Source organism: Mercenaria mercenaria, chromosome 9, assembly GCF_021730395.1.
Source record: "Mercenaria mercenaria strain notata chromosome 9, MADL_Memer_1, whole genome shotgun sequence".
In the NCBI taxonomy this organism is placed as follows: Eukaryota; Metazoa; Mollusca; class Bivalvia; order Venerida; family Veneridae; genus Mercenaria; species Mercenaria mercenaria.
In genome coordinates this window covers 24110645-24132605 of record NC_069369.1, presented here as the reverse complement: position 1 = coordinate 24132605, position 21961 = coordinate 24110645, and the positions used below count along the sequence as shown (strand labels likewise).

General features: G+C 36.3%; 2 protein-coding genes across 2 annotated transcripts; both read left to right on the top strand.

Moving 5' to 3' along the window:
- The first annotated feature begins 3097 nt into the window (after positions 1 to 3097).
- On the top strand, positions 3098 to 5708 carry LOC123547826 (uncharacterized protein DDB_G0287625-like). The gene is made up of 4 exons (XM_045335075.2): positions 3098 to 3254; positions 3484 to 3684; positions 4281 to 4396; positions 4961 to 5708. Exons 2-4 carry the CDS (start codon positions 3531 to 3533, stop codon positions 5456 to 5458), a joined length of 768 nt encoding a protein of 255 aa, XP_045191010.2. The 5' UTR covers positions 3098 to 3254; positions 3484 to 3530; the 3' UTR covers positions 5459 to 5708.
- Positions 5709 to 10416: 4708 nt separating this feature from the next.
- Positions 10417 to 21753, top strand: LOC128559235 (multiple epidermal growth factor-like domains protein 6). The gene is made up of 4 exons (XM_053550464.1): positions 10417 to 10453; positions 14671 to 14793; positions 17661 to 20214; positions 21711 to 21753. The coding sequence occupies exons 1-4, from the start codon at positions 10417 to 10419 to the stop codon at positions 21751 to 21753; spliced, it is 2757 nt and encodes a 918-aa protein (XP_053406439.1).
- The last annotated feature ends 208 nt before the right edge of the window (positions 21754 to 21961 follow it).

Below are 21961 nucleotides of genomic sequence, written 5' to 3'. Positions count from 1 at the left end.
TTAAATTAAGGGCAGATATTATGTTCATTGTCAGTTAAGGTAGCCGCACTAGGTGTTTCATATTGCAAATTGATATTTCTGTTCTATTTCTAAATTTCAGTTTACTCTCGTTTTCCTCTATACGTGAAGCACATCTTTATGTTAGCAAAATCGTAACGAATACATTAGAAAACACTATGAACTTAGTGTTTCAGGCAGTTTGTTCTGGGAAAAGGCTTTGCGTATATTTTAAAACTCAGCACATGAGTTACAAAAATGTACCCCTCTCTCTTATTCTTGCATTTGTGTTTATGAAATCTCATCAGATGGCAAAGTGCCATCTAGTAATTTGCAATCAAACAAATAGTCTCTAATATCACAATAAAAAGTTAATCACGCACTACTTACTTCGAGACAAAAAAACAACAGTTCATCATGATATAATTTTATTGCAAAACGTAAACCATTTTGTATGTCGTGTCAGGCTTTGATGACACCGTTTAACATTTTCTTAATTTTGCTACTTCAGTAAGGTTTCCCCTTACATCACTACAGTTTTGCATCTACTTGATTAAGGAGAAGTTTCAAATAGTAGTTTACAAAAAACACTTTTTACTTGCGTTTGCTGTTTTAAGGTTAATGCTGCTCGTTTTTATTAAACGATTATCATAGGAAGGAACAAAAGACCCTTTATTATTGTCATTTAAAAGTGCCGTGGATCAACAATAATCTTTCTTAATTGTATATTTTGTCTAAAAGAAAATATAATATAGCTATATTTTCTGATCCACTCAGAAGCATTGAAAACACTAACAGATTGAAGCAGTAATTTCGCTACTTTTAACATTGTTACAAAAATTTCAGAGATAATAAATCAAGCACCAACCTAGATTTTCAGGGCTTTTTACACCTGTTCACGCAGTAATATAATGCATATTCCAATTATAAGCAGTTACTGCCTTTTTCATCAATATGTTTCATTGATACCTCATTACTGCATTTTAATAACAGGATTATGCGTGTGTTTGATAATTTAATGAGCAATAAAAACATCTTTCCAATACATGTTCTGATGGAGAACTAAAGCGATATTAATGTTAAAGCTTTCAATCAAAAACATTTGGTGCACATCAATAAATAAGTGCAATGTATATTTAAATCTAGAAAATTTGGATTATTCCTTCACATAAATAAGAAGTTCGAGTTGAAACATAAGTCGTAGTTAGTACTGTTACAAATTAGTGGATCAATACCGATATTTGAATGATTTCAAATTTTTCAAATGAAAAGAAAACTGTCTAAAATGGTCTGAAGATGCGCCTTTACACGTCTATCCCTGCTGTATTTATCGAAATAGTTTGACATTTTTCATTCCATTTCTGTAAATTTACACTTCCAATAACCTAATTCACTTGAAGTTTCCATACTAGCAATATATTCAAGCTGGCAAAAAGAAGCAAAACATTAGAAACAAATTCACAATATAATAAAAGTATATAACCCTATAAAAATAAAAGGTAATGGTACATTTCCTGGAAGCAAAGAGTACCCCAAGCACAGCCAGAGAGCCATGCATCGTAAAGAAGGCCCGCAACAAAAAGAAACTATAGTGGAAAGATATAACAGACAAGTTGCATAAAAAGTCCAACAAAAATACATTTTAATTATATGCAAAATACAGAAAAGGGTAAGTGGTAGATAAAAGGGTGGGTTGTTGGGGGAAATGGAGAAGATTGAATATTCAAAAGGGAAAGCCACGCTCCAAAAACGCAGTCTTCCTAAACCGCGTACCGCAGCAGCGCAACCACGTACGTGCATCACGCACGTATACATACGCACATAATTATACGCACACACACCATTATCAACAACATAAGAAACAAGTAGCATCTTGACAAAACTGTTGAAGTCAATAGGGCAGTATCTGTTGCATAAACAGATTTATACACTAAGACGAAAACATTGTCAATCTAATTCTTTTAGACTTTTACATTAAACCAAATGAACTAACGATAACACAGAAGCGCTAAGTACATGTATTTGAAATACATCCATCAGTTATTCTGGAGGTAGATTTACATCACTCCATTTCTTAGGTTTTAATCGCTCCTTCGGGTGCTGCTTCTAGAACTTGCAATTTTGGTCCCCATTATGCAGTTGGAACTTGCCCCGCTAGCCAGAATTGACTTATCAGGTATCAGGCAAACTCCCATGCTCAATTTCCAATCCGCCACCTTTACGAACAAAGGCGCAAGTTTTTGTTTAATATGTTAGGGATTGGACTTGGCAGCAGCACGAAGCTTCACACCAAATAGCGTCATCGCTAAATGTTGTGGCGTGTCAGACAGAGCGGTATATATACCTTAATGTTGAAACTTTTTAAAACAATGAACAATATAACTGTACATAAAATACAACTTTTATGGTGTATTGCAATATTGACGATTGTAATGGAAAAAACAAAAGCAACAAAAGAAATACCCAATCATAACTGACTAAAGCTAAAAGCAATTTTTATACTAAATATTAACATGTAACCAACAGATACACTCTAAGACATTTGATTCCTCAGAGGACGCGTCTTAAGTTGCCACTTTCTCCCCCGTCCCCCGTCCCCTCCCCGAAATTGCATGACATTCTTTAGAGTATATTGTCAGTAACTTTGAAACAATTGAAGAATTTCATTGGCGGCGAAATGTACCAAAATCAAATCAAACCAAATCAGATCATTTAATTACTCTATGCTGTTGTAAATTACATTTCATAATTGCTCAGGTGCCTGCTGTGGACTTCTGGCAAGATGCTTTGACAAACGTTGACACCTACGTCTGTTTAAAAAAAACATTATCAGGTCATTGGTCATCGTGAAGTTATTCGACAATTAATGATAATTTTGCGTCTAGCCAATGAAACGTGAAATTGTGGCTAGTGTCGGTTATTGAATTATTGACAGGTTTTCTCATAAAAATGAATTTTATTTGCAACTATGTGACTTACCTAGTAGTAATTAAACCTGTTAGTAATATTTTATTTTGAAACACTGGTGACTAAACGGAAATAAACAAAATATTTTTAAATTTTAATTGCTATAAAAATATTTTGATTCGATTTTGATTAATATGCGATCACGAAATAACTAGAAAGTCATACTGAGTAATTTTCGGAGAGGAAGTATTAGGGGGTTTGGAATCGGATGTGGGAGTGATACATTTTAATATATAAGGTCCAACATGTCTATGTCAGACATTACTACCAAACATTTCACAGTTAATCAGGTAAGGATCATATTTTTGCAATAACAACTTTTAAGTTATCTGTTAATTCTATTTAACAATCTGGTAAAAAACTGTTTTCTTTTTAATTTTGATATATCTACTGCAGGTTGGAATTCACAGATTCCGAGCTTATTTATGTAGTTTCCAACAGAGTTTTCTAATTTAGCTTACCGTTTCAGAAATAATTTCTATGAAATATATTAAATTTTACTTATTTGATATTTTATAGGATCGTTACACGAGGTATAGCTTGAAATTCACAGAAACGCTGTAAAAATGAGATACCTGTTTGCTTATGCTATGTGTTTGATGATAGTGGTCAAGGTGCGTGCTCATTTACCAGGGCCAAGCAGAATGTTACCTCAACCCCTTGTCCCAGTCGGTTCACCACTGATTGACCCATTCAGAACAGGTCCTGGTATGTTAAGAGGTGAGTTGCAGATAAGCTTACGCTTATGGTATACGGCACTTCAAGCTCACATATTAACTACGTATATCATAGACTTGCATCGTCTGTAATAAGTAATTGAAATTGACTTACTAGTATATGTTTTTCTAACTTGTTATTACTTTGATAACTCATGTTCAAATCATTTTAAAATCATGTTCAGATCAGCGGTACGGAGGTAAAACTGTATGTTTTACACATAGTGTTGAGATTTTGGGTTCTGTATGTTTTCATACAAGTGTTAGTGATATTGTTTCATATATTTTACTAGATAACTCGGCTATCGTCGTTAGGTAGTGTGTCATGTAGAACTCCTTCTGCAAAATTAACCATGGCGATCACTTTGCTTTCAAATAATGATAAAACATTTTTTTTGCATCTGTCTCTATTTGCAACAGCAAGTCGGTCAGCTTGTTGGCTTATATCTGTTGGTTTACGAGAACCATAGGACGAAACCAGATGTTCTTTAAAGAAGAACTGAAATTTATAACTAACTACACTTGAGCAAAATGAATCATTATTATATCATAGTAATGCAAAAGAAGCACGTTATACAAATACACATTTATATATTTTAGGCGGATGGAACAATGTATTTCTACCACAAGGACACTGGGGCAATTTTGGCCAGTGGCCACAAACTTGGGACAATCGAAATACCTGGAATAATGGTATCTCCGCTATTGAAAACAGAGTGAGTATTGAATAGTAATGTAATTTTCAAAAATGATTGTTATGTATATTTATTCATCTGCATCTTGCTATAAAAAATAATTAATCAAGTGAGTGTAAAGGGGGATAACCTCCTGGAATATTTGAAACGTTCTTGCAGTGATGCAGACAGAAATATGACAGATAATTATGGCAATGGAAAAACAAGTATTGCTTCCTATAAACAATAGATGTTCATAATAAAAATGTGCACCAGAACAGTACAGTGTACTTTGTCATTCCTATTGGTTGTTATTCAGAAAACTACTCAGAAATTTTAGAACAGAACAGTGTTCGGGCAATCAAAGGAATATGGCCTTTGATCTATAATGTTTAAGACTGACGTCGTTTCCTGGTCTTACCTATATATCCTGTGGCGGCAAAGTCGAATGCCACTGCTGTGAAAATGAACCTTAATGTTTAAACATGTTTCCGTATATACATGGTGGAACATTAAGTTATATTATGCGAAACATTTATTATTTAAACGTGCATTGTATGTTTTAAAGTATATGAGTATTGTGTTTATAATATAAATATTTTTCAGATGGATGGTTTTAACAACAATGCTGTGGGAAGCACAGATCCTTGGGAGCAATACAGACGGTTTAACTCAGGAATGAGAGGCTTGGCTGATGGTATAGATACTTCAAGAGGGATTTCAACTAATGTAATGTCATCGCGAAATCAGCTTACACAGGGTCCAGGCAGTAACAATTATCCCTGGAATACATTCGCAACACAGAACAACCCATTGAATACATTTCCAACACAGAACAACCTTTTGAATACATTTCCAACACAGAACAACCCATTGAATACATTTCCAACACAGAACAACCTTTTGAATACATTTCCAACACAGAACAACCCATTGAATACATTTCCAACACAGAACAATATTCCAGCTGTAACTAATGGTATCAACCAGGGTTTTGTTAGTCCTCAGTTGCCACCGAATTTTAACAATCAGTTCCAGAACCAACCCTTCCTTTCCCAGGGGTTTCCAAACAGATTACCTGCAACAAATGGCGTATTTGTATAACTGATTTAAAATACCAAACAAATGGTTCTTCTTGAATCACTGCGTTTTAATTAATGTAAAACTAATGCAGCAAACTATTAACATTTGAGAAAGAGTTATTTATTAGGCACACCGTGACAAAGTCAGATCACATATCTGATTCATTAATACAAAATTTACTTTGATGATTATTTGTTTATATTTATGCTATTTATTAGTTTTGAACATTTTTATACATTGTTGTTTTGTAATAAAAATAACGAAGATACAATTTGTTGCCAGTTGTTTTTCCTCCCACGTATGTCTAGGTATAGGAGTAAACCTGACATTTACACAACTAGCCACCATAAGTAAAAAATATATTTCAAAACATTTTCAAGAAATCAAAGAAATCTCACTGAATTAGGAAACACACTAGTGACAAACATATCCTGGAAAGTTGACTGAATAATACTTGAAAATAATAGAATTTCAGACTTTAGAAGAAAATCTCCTCCCCTACCTAAAGAAAAACGGCCCCACCCACCGGAATCGGAACGGAACCGGCAGGCTGAAAATGTCAGATGATGAAGTGATAAGTATATGGAATACATCCGCTCTACCCTTCCCTGATATTTCTCAAAATTGGATGTTTTTGCGATTTTTTTCACCCTGGTATCAACGCAAATTTGTGAAATATTCAAATTTACTGTCCCTTGTCCCCTAAGATTTGTATCAAGTCTCTCTCTTTCACTGACATCGCGAAATTTTCTCCTTTCTTTAAAATGGCAAAATAGAATTTTCACAACCAAAAGGGTTGGGATTACTAAATATTCAGTTTATCAACTTCAAAGAAAGAAGTATTAGAATCATAAAAACAGGATTGAATAGACTGTGTACATGAATAAGGTTCGTCTGCAACGAATTGCAATGAAACAGGATATATTAAATGTAACACGAGTCAACTTTAGAATGTTTACTGTAATAAATAGAGGAAAATGCGATTTTATTTCATATACATGTATCTACAAGAAAAAATAAAAAACGCAGGCGTATGTTAGTTCATATTTTTTTACAACACTGCGGAGAATGAAACTGTAGTTTTAAATGAAATACAAAGAATTCTCTAAATTTAATGCAATAAGTGTAAAGAAAATATACGTTAACAATGCGCATAAAGCTATCATAATTAAGGTATATTTGCATAGGTTATCCATTAATAATGAATAAATAATGAATAAAATTAAAAGACTAGTAACTTGTGTAACTAAATTTAGTCTTAGTTATCCCGGGTTATCCCTCTTGTCAGTTTCTCAAAAATTTGGGAAATTAGTAGGCACGAGTTAGATAAGAAATACCCTAATTCAAGAAGCTTCCCATTGTCCTTTGCGAACAAGGAGGACACAAAACACACATGGTAATGTTTAGCCTAAGGAGAGGGTGTTTGTACTCTCCACTCCTTGTATTAGGTTAAAAGTCACTAATTCAAATCCTACTTTGTTTCATTTAAAAACTGACAATTTCAGGTTTTATTTAGGTGTCTCTATGGAGTTTCACTTTTTCCTATACCTATTTACCATGGAAGTTCTATCATAAGTGAACGAAAAAATACGGGGTTGAATAGTTCCAAGTGAAATGTCAGTTAGTGGTCTACCCTAAAAATGACGCATATTTGCTCTTTTCCATACAATAAACCTTAGTGACGGTTTCAATCCGAATAGCTCGCGATCGTTGGAAAAACGTCTCATTCCATGCAGAATGCATTCTAGAAGTGAAAACAATTGTGATTAAAGCACCTGTTCTACATGAAATCGCGCAAATTAATAAAAAACAAACAAAAAAAAACAACCAAACAAACAAAAATTAGGGCGTATTTCCTTTGGACTTCTTTCTTCACTACGAAAGCACATTTCCTGACCGAATTTCTGACCAATATTAGGTGGGTACTTGGAAAATATACATAATTTTAAATAGCGGGAGCTTATGTCCAGAGGTAACGCTGTCTCACTACCAAACCAGGGGTCGTGAGTGGCATTTTGGTCAAAAAAACGGACAAGGGGGTGGCCTCTGTAAAACGCGAATTTCTCGACTCTTATACGTCTGCGAACTGGAACTGCACAGATTGTCTTTAGAGAAGGTTTTCTAAGTAATAAATGTAAAAGTTGCCGAAAATTAAATAAAATAGTTCCCTTTATAACAAACGAAATGCAGCTAAAAATGATATATGAAAAATGATAGCAGTTGAAACGTAATATCTCGAACTTATTTGTCTCAAAATTTCGGCTATCTCGAAGACATTTTCAAGTCCCGTCTCCCAGTCCCGTCTCGCAAATACGTGCACAATAATATCATTTTAAGTCGAATTTCGGTTATCTCGAGTTTCAACTGTATATAGGTATATAAAAATTGCAATTGTCTAAATCTTTCAAAAGTTACAAAGCGACTTGTATTTCTGTTCACAGGTTCACCGTTTTTAAAACTCCATTCTTTAAAAAAAAGAATATTTAGCCTTAACAGTAAAGACATAATGTTGCTGGCATAATGTTTCCAGAAATAAACCCGACATAATAGATAAAAAGTAACAAAGCGACTTGCGTTTCCGTTTACAGGCGGTCCATTTTAAATGTAAACAAATTTAGCCTTAATCTGAAAGATGTAATGGTGCTGATTTTAACTTAAAGACAAACGCAGAAATAATCGAATTTTAAAACTTTTGAATCAAACCCTATATAATCTATAAACGGACATTATTATTTGGTACAAATTTGACGAGGCGCACACAAACAAGATGTTATCTCGCCACTTTAAAATGTGCACGAACGCATTGTTTCACTTTGATACCTGTCACCCCAAATTCATTGTTTGTGTATTTAAGGAAAACTAAACAGGCAATTTAATAATGCATGCCAACATCTTCAGAACATCTATAAATAAAATATACTGAGACTACTGTCTATGAAAAGTACATTAATGTTATGTCACAATATCGTTGTATGAGTCACCAAAGACATAATAGATGTTGCTTTTATAAAAACACGAATAAATCATTAAAACAGAAAAATCTTAAAGCTGTAATCATATCAGGACAATAGAAATCATATATTCAACTAGTGATTTTGTATTTGTTGATATTTACTAGCTTACCGTTAGATTTTTAACCGTTTTTCGTAATTTAAAATTTAAGTAGTCTCTCTATTAAATGTTCAGATTTTCAAGAACATGTACATACTAACCGACAGTAATTATAACTAGTGTCCGGAGTCTTTGTCTTACTGTGCCTTATACCACAGTCACACATACGGCGCGGATAGCTACGTCTAGCCACGGACAGAAACGTAGTAATTCGTATCAATCCGTACCTGAGCCGTACCTTAAAGTAGTTGTCCGTATCAATCCGTACCAATCCGTACGGCTCAGGTACGGATCGATACGGATTACTACGTTCCTATCCGTAGCTAGACGAAGCTATCCGCGCCGTATATGTGACTGTGGTATTAAACAAAGTACGGTTTAAGGTGTTGTTTCCTGTTCCCGTGCTCTAAAATGACACTCTACTTCAAGTTATATGTTTAATCTGGTAAAGAGCTGAGAAATGGCTTTGTTTTGCTCAATCTAAAACAGTTGGGTCATAACCTGTTTTAATAAAACGTTTATATTAATAACTTTACTAAATACAATTGGAAAATTGCCATGAATCAAAATCTTACGAAGTTTGTAAACCACATCCCCATAAAAATCATCGGGTTTGATATACCTTCTCGCAGAAGTGTCTTTAAATTACTATTATATTCTAAAATAAAATCTGAATTACGATAGTAAAATTTAGCATAGTTTTTACGTAATTTATAATGACGGTAGCCTTGTTGAAGAAGTTCATTTCTAATATTACGTTCATTGAAATTCTTAACTTGACTATACGCTCTTGCAAACCGAATTAATTGAGAAATATATATCCCATAAGATGTTGCCTTGGGTACATCCCCATCCAAATGGTTGAAATTTACAATAGTAAAATTAAAATCATCTCTCTTGTCGTAAATTTTGGTATGTATAAAATTGTCATAAATAGAGAGATGTAAATCTAGAAATGAAGCAGTAGTATCCGAATTATTAGTTTTATTTAACTGGAGCTCACGAGAATAAATAGTATCCACCAACTGACCAAAAAAAACCAACGGATTATTCATATTAAGAATATCATCAAGATAGCGTGGTGTTTTATTAAATGCAGTAATAATGTCTGCCTGTGCATCTGGAGAAAGGCCCAACATAAATCTCTTTCAAAACAATATAAAAACAAATCTGCGTCAAGGGGTGCACACTTTGTTCCCATGGGAATACCTTACTTGTCTGAAAACTGCATCCCTAAAGCTGACGTAAATATTGTTCAATAAAAAGGAAAGGGCTTTACAAACTTCGTCACAGGTCCACATAGTATAATTTTACATTGCAACTGGTAAAAAAATGCTTTATCAAAATTACACGCGAGAAAAGTAGCATTTCCCCTAGGAAAAATCTTTTGAATTAGGGCAATTAGTTTTTCATTTATTAAATTATGTGGTAAAGTGGTATACAAAGTAAAACAAAATGGTATGTACTGACTGAAGACACCTTGTAATTATTAATTCTAAATTTATCCAGGAATTCGCCAGAATTTTTACCGACCAAAATAAGTTTTACCAGAGTTTTCGTATACTTTGTAACAATATCTTTTTACGTGGGCTTTTACAGTAGTAAGGCATGATGTTAATAACTTGGAAATATTTGTAGTGGTACAAGAGCTTAAATTAGCTATAAAACGAGGTGTATACGGTTATGTAATTTTGGAATCCAGTACATGGTTGGCTGGAAGTTTTATTTGCTGGTCATCTATACGAACTTTCAGATTTGAAACTTCAGTGATGTGACCAGTGATCAAATGTTGTTCAAGAGAAGTACTCGGTGTATAAGCTTTAGTACTATTTAGTTCGTAATACAATGTAGGGCTAAGCCTTATCGTAATGAATCGACGAAAAACTAAAGAAAGTCGGACCAAAAGTAAGAAAGTACCATACCGATCAATTAATTCCATTTTCCGTCCAGATTGTATGAATTGCGCTTCTTTAATTTGCATTAAATCACCTAGACTTACAGAACAAAACCTCATTCCATTCTGATACAGCATAAACCAGAACCTTTAAATCAGAACAAACAGTCACGTTATTGAGCTCTTTGTTTGCAACCAGGAAGTAAAGCGGAAGTAAGGAAGGGCCAATGTAGCCGTAGCGCCACCTACGTTACGAAAGGGAAATAATCCACCAATGACCCCTCATTAGATGCTTTTCGTACCATGCATTTTACGCAGAACATGTGTTTGGACAGCCACTCTATCTACTTAAGATATGAAATTTAAAGTTTAAGGGAAAGGGAACTTTAAGGACTCATCAGTAGAGTAGATATTCCTATGTCACTTTCATACAGTAGGAAGATGTTCATTTTATATGATTTATATTTAGAACCAAAGGTTGAAGGAAATCAATTTAATGGGTTCAAAACGTCAAACATAGCAAAATTGCTTTGCAACGAGTTTTACTGTGACTTACATCTTAAAGTATGTGGTAATATAATTGATATTATGGTAACTGAGTCGCAGACTAGCTGAAATATGTTCTGAATATATTTTATTAAACTGCGAGGATTGAAATGATAATTCAACGCATTTGGTTTCAGACTGACTAAATGATTGGATGATATAATCAATATTAACCTAAACCTTGACCAAATACTTTTATTCCCAAACGAGTGAAGTAACAACATTTGTACTTCTACCCACAGAGAACCCTAAACCTGGTGCAAAATCTGGATCTAGGTATTTACTGTGCGATCCTTCTGGCTGCGATAACCGTACTCCGCTACAGAATGAAAGAGAAGAGATAATAAGAGAAAATCTACTTAAGAGAATTTTATGCTAGAGCTATTTATTTCAAAAGATCTCTAATAACTGATGCTTGTCTTACTTCATGCCAAGAGCATTTTAACAGGGTGGAAACTTAGAGTACTCCGCTGCAGAATGAGAGGGAAGAGATAATGAAGAAAGTCATGACTTGAATATTGTCTGTCAGTGGCTTGTTTGTAATAAGCTGTCTTTGTATCCTGGCGAAACAGAATCAATTTTATTTGGGTCCAAAAAGGTTAATATCCCAGTCCAATCTTGATATAAACTGCAATGGTCAAACCATCGAATCCAAAAGAAACAATTAAATATCTTGGTGCCCCCCTTGATCAGTGTTTGTCCTTTGATTCTATGGCTAGATCTGTAATTAAGAAATCCAATCCAATGCTAGGTTAAAATTGTTGTATCGTTGCTAATCGTTAATTAAAACCTTACATAACTCAGGACCTAAAATTGCATTAAAGCTGAATAAAGAAAGGAAAATGAGATGCTGATACCTAATCTAACATGCATTGAAAATAAGAAGCTTACAGCTCAATTACAAAGAAATATAAATCCCTTTAACCTTTACCATGCTGGACACGATTGATTCTGCCTTTCCGACCAGTGTAGACCGAGATCAGCCTGCACATCCGTGCAGTCTGATCATGGTCTGCACTGTTCGCTATTCGGTCAGTAAGTTTTCTGTAAACAACCCTTCAAATGATAAATGGTACTGCTCAAAATGGAAGATGGACCAGTCCATTATTGAAATTTAGCATGATAAGGCTTAACAAAAAGATAGATCCAAGACAACTAAATGTCACCTTAGTAAGATCATAAGAAATCGGATTAGCAGCAACTTCTTGTAATGTACAAATTATCATACATGTGAAAATACTAAGTTGTTTGGACATTGTTTACATAGATAAAACATTCTTCTATTTAAGATGTTATAATAGGTTTTGGCACTTAATCTAATTAACCTGGAATCACTGAGGAATAGTTTCAACTTATCCGTATCTGTAAATGTTAAAAAAGTCTGGTTCAACTTCTGTTACTTTTTGCGTTAACTGCAAACGTATATCATCATACAAATTACATTTTATCAGTACATGTCTTTCTGTTTCTATGTTATTACAAAACGGACATTTGTAAACGCAGTTCAATTGCAAGGTTCTCATACCGCCCAATCTCTATCCGTATTGGGGCTATGCCACAACGGAACTTACTTAAAGCTGACCTGTGACTGGGAGAGGTGATAAGCTTACAATAGTGTTCTACAACAAAATCTGTTTTAAATGTACAATATGTTGTTAACTTATTTACACCTCTACAAGAAAAACGGTCTGGTCTATTTATTGCCGTTTTCCATTCTGTAACAACACAGTTTATAATTGTATGTTTTGATACAGGATCTTATATGTCAGCAAAATTTGCTAATTCTAAATTACACACAAAATACACAAAACACCTATTTTTATGTATGTTTCTTGATTATAAATTCAAAATGAAGGGTTAAAAGCGTTTAGTTAATTACTATGCATGCAATAAGCGAGTGCATTTATCAAACAAATGTGATCTTTAAAGCTATTGTTTACTATTTTGGTCATTTATTTCGCAAAACAGCCATTATTTATTAAAAGTAGCATCTTGACAGTACAATACGAAAAAAGAAACGAATGCCCTGAGACATTTCGTCTGCCATTGTACATGTTAGGTGAGGCGCCGAGACTTTTCATAATAAAAGGCGCCTATACTGCTTATAAGGTGCCATTCCCTTGTTCCGTTCGCAAGTCTGTGAGATGATGTAGGACGGCAATGAAAAAGGAACTTGCTTTATTACTTTTAGCTGTATCAGGTTTGTTCTTACATTTCTTTAAATTATTTTTCTTTTCTTTTTCGCAAACCGACATTCTATGCTTGAAAGTGTTGAAATTACAGCATTTGGAAATAAAAATATTCTAAAAGATAACAGAATGAAATTCGATTAGCTGTAACAGTATATAAGGTTAAAGTAAATTGAAAATACCTGTGAATGATTGTAATAACTGTGTTTAATATAAACTCGGAAGAGCTTCTGCCATTTTTATCTTATAATCAAAATTAATCAAAATTTCGCAAATATGTTTTCTATTTTCAAATAAGATTCATTCTTAGTCTTTCAAGCGGTCACTTTCCTTGGAGTACTTAATAAAAATCAGGGCAATAAATACCAACATGCTTGTTTCAACTCCTTTACAAAGGCTTAAAGACTTTAACTGAATGTTCGATGCATCGTGAAAAAATATGCAAAAATCATTAGGACCATGCTTAGTACTAACACATGGTAATATAATCTTTAGAGAGATATTATGTTTTAGTTTTTGTAGGTATATTTTACAAGACTTTATATGAATCATATTTAATAATTTATTCCTTAGGAGTTAAAAGTGTATGTAATGACCAGGTTATTGGTAAATTTCTTTCCACGGTGTTTGTTGTTTTAAATCGTATTTATCCATTTGATCTAATTGAAAAATTATGACGTGCAATGAAACCAACATATTGTTTCAACCACTGTACAAAGGCAGCTTCGATGTCGGCACTGTCAAGATCATGACATGTTCTAACGGTTTTTAGTATTAATAGTTTTACAAGCGAACATATGATCTGACAGAAAAGTGCTCGGTATACCGGTATGGTTATTCAATGTGTGTCGAAACCACTATGTTGGTATCTCACTGAACATCATATATTATGAAGAAGTGTTTTCGCAGGGACAATGTCTTGGATTACAGATCACGTTGTAGGAAGTTAAAGTTTTCAGCACCAAGATGAGAAGAAAACTCTCATTTAGTAATGTTAATCTTAATTGTTCGAAACATACTGTTTCCACAACTTTACATTATTTCTGGGGAATGGTGGCAGTGCCCGTTACACGTATGGCTGTATTTTATTTGTAGAAGCTTTTGAATAGATGTTAAGTCTTGACATTCGAATAGCCACGATCGTTCGCGTCTGACGCAGTTCTTAAACGATGAAACGACAATGTAAATGATCTCCCCGAGAACCGAAACATACTTGCATTGTGTGTTGTTGGCGGATATTTAGCAATACCATTTTTTGTTGAAAAATTACATGCTATTAGCGTGAAACGAAGCTTGCCGTAAAATACAGCACGACCTTGATTCAATAAATATATAGTAAATGGATGCTGGATTTATTTTTGGGTTCTGGACTGTCTATTGATGTTCTATATTACATTTTGCATCATTGTTGAGCAAACAAATGTGTCGAATGCCTATGACCTAGAGTCTAGTTATATTATATACCACTGAGCAGCAATATGGTATTTTTTTAGTTGCTGCTGTGAGCGCCGGACCACGTAGATCAGGAACCACCTGCAGGAAGTTTTGTTGGAAGGAAATCAAATATGTATGTTCTACCGAAAACGTTTGCTATGACAACGAGTGTTTGCTGATATGCGAGTATGTATAAAGCTTTTTGCTGTTTTTCACTCTTTTGTAATATACTATTACGTAGTATTTCTATCTAAAAAAAGGGGAAGGAAGATTTAGGAAAAAACCGTGTAGTATATAGTTTACTATTACATACTCATTTAAAAATTCCGTTAAACATTGGAACCTGAAACGTCAATATTTTTCCATATTGACTTTCAAATTTCATATCGGGTGTGTGACGTCATTTATGACGTCAGTTTCATGTATAAAAGTTCTTAAAGGACGATATTTTCAATTTTACACAGGCTTAATAACAAAATTGAATCATTTACATAATAATTTTAAGTGTAGATGCGTATAGATTATTAGATTTGCATCAAGAAATATGCACTCGTTCTTTCGTGGAATAATATTGCGCTCCTAAAGTCGCGCAATATTTCCGCTGCAGGACTCGTGCATATTTCTCGCTACAAATCTAATAACCTATAAATATAGTAAAATTACGACTTAAAAATACCAACAGGTTTCATGAGTCATCAGGGGAATGGTTATAATGACTTCGTCGTCAGGCAACGAAGTTCTTGATAATGACGTCACTTATATTAATAATAAAAGTGGTAAAACTGATACATATAGGCTATATCAGAATACCTCTAAAACTGTCCCAAATAATCTGAAATGTCAGCTTTACAATTCTTAAGGCTGATAAATCAAATAAATCAATAATGAAAGAATCTCACAAAGAAGGCACTACATTCATCAGGAATACAGAATATTACAAGAATACGGTTGATAATACAATATGCTACACATATACGCCATAATTCTTCAATATGTGTTATTATCTCCTGCAAGTTAGCATTTGCGATTATAATTTAATACCTATTAGCTAATCTTTACGTACTCATTATCACTCCATTTCAAAAAACAAACAAAAAATTCTCACGAATTCACAGTTTAATAAAATAGCTTATTTCAATGTAATGTATTTCAGACCGTAAATTCAATGCCTGCAATCATTGTATGTAATATAATAAAGTCTCAATTCTAATATGACTAGCAATGCTGAAAATCATCTCAGCGATATCATACGTTGACGTCACGCCGACTTGACTTTTAGCGCCAGGTATGCATCTAGAAATAGCGCTTAAATATTTTACTTCATAGCATGACTAAAACGAAATGTCACATTGCACAACTGTCTTGATTAATTTACACACATAAAGTGTCGGTTATTCGCTTTGCAGAATAATTCGCCATCATCTTTGCCAAAACTGAACTCCTCTGCAAGACATATTACCATGTGTATAAACAAAGGAGAGTGTCAGACGACCTACCATTTGGCGCCATGCATGCGCGAAGAAACAGTTCTATCATATTTGATCCAATTTTACAATAAAAGACATACTAGTACTAGAATCGAAATAATTTTTATCAAACCATGTTTTAACACTATTCAGTTATACGGCGTTCGAAATAAAACCGACGTATAACTGCCCATCGTGTATAAATAGTGATAAAACAGGGTTTTGCTATATACTATTTCTTAAATAAATTTAGTAGAAGATCTACACATTAACCCAAAGATTGCAGAAATAGATTTCATAATGACATTTTATGTAATGGCCGCTTCAAAAGAAGACCAAATATTCTAGACCAATAGCTGAATGGCTTGAATTCAGATTTACATTCAGATTTACGATTAGCACGTGAACACACGTACAACACAACTACTATGATAAGATGCTTTTGTACAAATGAAAACTTGCATTTCCTATAAGCCTACAGACATTTATTTTCTCATGCCATCTATTACACAATTGCCTTATTATTCCATTTTGTTTGGCCAGCCGCAGTAAAGTTTCGAAGTTCACTCATCTGCTTAAGTAAACATTACCAAACCGAGTCTTATCTCGTGATAAAATGGCTATAAATGCATGGCCAGATCTTCAAAACTGTCATATTGTTGTGATCAACTATTCCATTTTCCCAAATAAGCATAAAAGAACTTGAATTCAAATCATTCACTGAAACACTACCCTTGCACTGTTTGGGTAACTGTTAGACAAGTTGACATAATGGTCACATGGTCCAAATCCACTGAATGTTACTATTTTTGTCTTGGTGTCATATTGTCCTCGTACCATGTATAAGTATGTCTATGTGTCATTTTTTTTTGTATTATTTCCATTAAGCACGACCCTATATATACAGAAATTCCTATATCATTATTCAATTCATTCATCGATCTAACATTTTCTAAGATACTACCAAATTATGATAGGCTTTACCTATATTTGCATGACGGGCCTCATTTTATTATATTTTTACCAGGATGTAACAACACGCCTGCGCATTTGTAGAAATATTCTTCAATGGCTTGCGCCTGACGTTGTTGTTCTTGCCATTTTCCAATTATCAAGGTTTCGCTTTTGTGGCTTTACGGGCCGAAACACCATCATCGAGATAGAGAACACGCGACATAAGCATGAATCTTTTCGCGCGTTTTCTCTGTATACAAATATGGTTAGTCCTACAAGCCATTTCGCCTTCCTATTTTTATCATTCTGTTTTGCATCAGAAAACGATACCGAATTGTCAGAACAAGTTCAGTGTTTTTCAAGTTTTACAGATACTATAATTATCATTTAACAATATTATCTTGTTTCATTGTTTGTCGATGCTTATTGATGCTAAATATGAATCATTTCTTTCAACTAACATCCGTTGGCTATTTATTTCATGTATTTACAGTTTGGCCGTAAAAGCATGTGACGGAAGATGCCCGTGCAAAACGTCTGCTCCACAAAGGTTTTTGCGTCCGACATACATGCAACCTTGCCACCGACCGATAAGCCACCAACCACAGGGCGATGTACATGCATTCCAGGTGATTATGGATGCCGTTGCCCTACGTATCCGCCACCAACCACAGGGCGATGTAAATGCGTTCCAGGTGACGTTGGATGCCGCTGCCGTACGCGTACGCCACATTCAACCTTGCCTCCGACATACAAACCACCTACCATAGGACGATGTTCATGCGTTCCAGGTGATTATGGATGCCGTTGCCCTACGTATCCACCACCAACTACTGGGCGATGTAAATGCGTTCCAGGTGATGATAGATGCCGCTGCCCTACGCGTACGCCGCCTTCAACCTTGCCACCGGCGGACAAACCACCAACCATAGGACGATGTACATGCGTTCCAGGTGATTATGGATGTCTTTGCCCTACGTATCCACCACCAACCACTGGGCGATGTAAATGCGTTCCAGGTGACGTTGGATGCCGCTGCCCTACGCGTACGCCACCTTCCACCTTGCCTCCGACCGACAAGCCACCAACCACAGGGCGATGTACATGCATTCCAGGTGATTATGGATGCCGTTGCCCTACGTATCCACCACCAACCACAGGGCGATGTAAATGCGTTCCAGGTGACGTTGGATGCCGCTGCCCTACGCGTACGCCGCCTTCAACTTTGCCTCCGACATACAAGCCACCAACCACAGGGCGATGTACATGCATTCCAGGTGATTATGGATGCCGTTGCCTTACGTATCCATCACCAATCACAGGGCGATGTAAATGCGTTCCAGGTGACTTTGGATGCCGCTGCTCTACGCGTACGCCACCTTCAACCTTGCCTCCGACCGACAAGCCACCAACCACAGGGCGATGTACGTGCATTCCAGGTGATTATGGATGCCGTTGTCCTACGTATCCACCACCAACCACAGGGCGATGTAAATGCGTTCCAGGTGACGTTGGATGCCGCTGCTCTACGCGTACGCCGCCTTCCACCTTGCCTCCAACCGACAAGCCACCAACCACAGGGCGATGTACATGCTTTCGAGGTGATTACAGATGTCATTGCCCTACGTATCCACCACCAACCACAGGGCGATGTAAATGCGTTCCAGGTGATGTTAGATGCCGCTGCCCTACGCGTACGCCGCCTTCAACCTTGCCACCGGCGGACAAGCCACCAACTACAGGGCGATGTACATGCATTCCAGGTGATTATGGATGCCGTTGTCCTACGCGTCCGCCACCAATCGCAGGGCGATGTAAATGCGTTCCAGGTGATGTTAGATGCCGCTGCCCTACGCGTACGCCTACTTCAACCTTGCCTCCGACCAAAAAGCCACCAACCACAGGGCGATGTACATGCATTCCAGGTGATTATGGATGCCGTTGCGGTACATATCCGCCACCAACCACAGGGCGATGTAAATGCGTTCCAGGTGATGTTAGATGCCGCTGCCCTACGCGCACACCACCTTCAACCTTGCCTTCGACATACAAGCCACCACTCACAGGGCGATGTAAATGCGTTCCAGGTGATGTTAGATGCCGCTGCCCTACGCGTACGCCTACTTCAACCTTGCCTCCGACCAAAAAGCCACCAACCACAGGGCGATGTACATGCATTCCAGGTGATTATGGATGCCGTTGCCCTACGTATCCACCACCAACTACAGGGCGATGTAAATGCGTTCCAGGTGACGTTGGATGCCACTGCCCTACGCGTACGCCACCTTCAACTTTGCCTCCGACCGACAAGCCACCAACCGGAGGACGATGTACATGCATTCCAGGTGATTATAGATGTCGTTGCCCTACACGTCCGCCATCTTCAACCTTGCCTCCGACCTTCCAGCCACCACCCAAAAGAGACTGTAACTGCAGACCAGGCGACGAGCGATGCCTTTGCAAAAAGACTCCATCAGATGACCACTCGCCTCCAAGCAATGAGCCTCCACCCAAAAGTGACTGTAACTGTACCCCAGGCGACGAGCGATGCCTTTGCAAAAAGACTCCATCAGATGACCACTCGCCTCCGAGCACTGAGCCACCACATAACAGAGAATGTAACTGTAGCCCAGGTGATGAGCAATGCCTTTGCAAAAAACCTCCATCAGATGACCACTCGCCTCCGAGCACTGAGCCACCACCCAACAGAGAATGTAACTGTAGCCCAGGTGATGCCCAATGCCTTTGCAAAAAGACTCCATCCGATGACCACTCGCCTCCGAGCACGAAGCCACCACCTAACAGAGACTGTAACTGTAGACCAGGCCATGAGCGATGCCTTTGCAAAAAAACACCATCAGATGACCTCTCGCCTCCGAAACATGAGCCACCACCCACCAGTGGCTGTAACTGTAGCCCAGGCGATGTGCAATGCCTTTGCAAAAAGACTCCATCAGATGACCTTTCGCCTCCAAACAATGAGCCTCCACCCAAAAGTGACTGTAACTGTAGCCCAGGCGATGAGCAATGCCTTTGCAACAAGCCTCCTCCACAGTACTTCTGGCCTATATATCCAAACAGCGAGCCACTAGAACAAAATAACTGTAGCTGCAGTTCAGACAAAGAATATGTCTGCACAGACGATGGAGAAACCTACGATAACGAGTGCAAAGCAAACTGCGAGTAAGCCAATTTAAATCATTTATTTTAGCATATAATCGCAGTCCCATATTGTGATTTCATTTTTAAAAAAATGTTAACTTCATTGACAGAAGGATTGTTTTACGCTGAGGTGAAAATATCTTGCTTTCCGTGTGAATTTATTATTTCCGACAAATTAAAAGTAAATATTTGAATTCATGTAGTTACACAGAAAACGAACATTTTTACCGTTCAGTAGAACTCGCAGGTATACAAAATGTATACCGCTTTGCTAAATTCAGCTTTCGAGTACTGGCTCAGTTAATTGTGCCAATAAAGTTATATTGGCACTTCAAGAAAACGTCATGTTCCACTTTACTTCAGAATTTAAAAACTGACACCCAAGCAGAAACTTTACATAAACCTGTAAGCATGGTCCCTGGAGCATTTACATTAAAGTAAGCAGGTAGTGTAATCATAGTAGCAGAGGAAAAGGTTTGAATGACTGTCACCATAGCTGTTAAGTAACATGTCAAATTTTACATTTTGACAGTGCAACTCATAACCAGGTATGATTTCTCTACTTGACGTATGATACAATACTTTTTCATTACTCTTTGATTTTCTCTACAATCCCTGAAAGTAAATAAATACTGGTCATATTATGTCATATTATACAAAATTCTAAAATAATCTCCATTATGAATTATAGACACCTTTAAGATTCATTATTTGAGCCATGCCATGAGAAAACCAACATAGTGGTTTTGCGGCCAGCATGGATCCAGACCAGCCTGCGCATCCGCGCAGTCTGGTCAGGATCCATGCTGTTCGCAAACGGTCTCTAATTGCAGTAGGCTTTAAAAGCGAACAGCATGGATCCTGACCAGACTGCGCGGATGCGCAGGCTGGTCTGGATCCATGCTGGTCGCAAACCCACTATGTTGGTTTTCTCATGGCACGGCTCATTTCTTCATTTGTTTTGGATGTATCGTTGTGATGAGATACTTTCCGTTGTAAATTGCTGCTGTCTTAGACACAAAAGCACACATTTGTGTTTTTGCTATTGTTATTTGATTGCTGAAAAGAACCCTCCAGGATCTTAGTTAGCTCAAAAACTACAATTTCTCTTTTTTTGTTAATAAGTTTGTGTAATTTTAATAAATAAAAGTTAGTTTTAATTGTTTTTATATAAAACTGACACTAAAATAAACTGTTTTTAAAGGATCATATTACTTCTTCTGTAGACCTTAGAATGACATATATTATATCTGGATCTTACTATAAACAGCCGCACTTTACGAAACGGATCTTGCCGGGGATCAAACTGTAGGCTGAAATCATTTCAAATAGCCAGGTTTAAAAAATGTATGCTTTTGAGTGAGCTTGTGTATGAAAACAAATGTGACGACAGTTTAAAAAAAAATGTTATGTGTAACATAATTCTAGAAATACCGAGTATTGACACCTACATTGTCGACACCTCTGTTAGTTACAGCATGATGTGTCTAATGTCAAAATAACTTTAATATTTTCAGCGGAAAATACAAGAAGTGTGACGGCCAATGCCCATGCTCGTAGACGAACAGTCACTGTGGATCACTGATGTGAATATTTCCCGTGTCTACGATATCGCAAGAATATATAAAACACCATATATAAAATACAATATATAAAATAAAATATATAAAATACGAACTGTGTTTTTAACTTTTACTGAAGCCTTTTATCACTATAAGTTGTAAATATAATATGAAAGTTGAAGCATTATTATAATTTTTGGTTATCC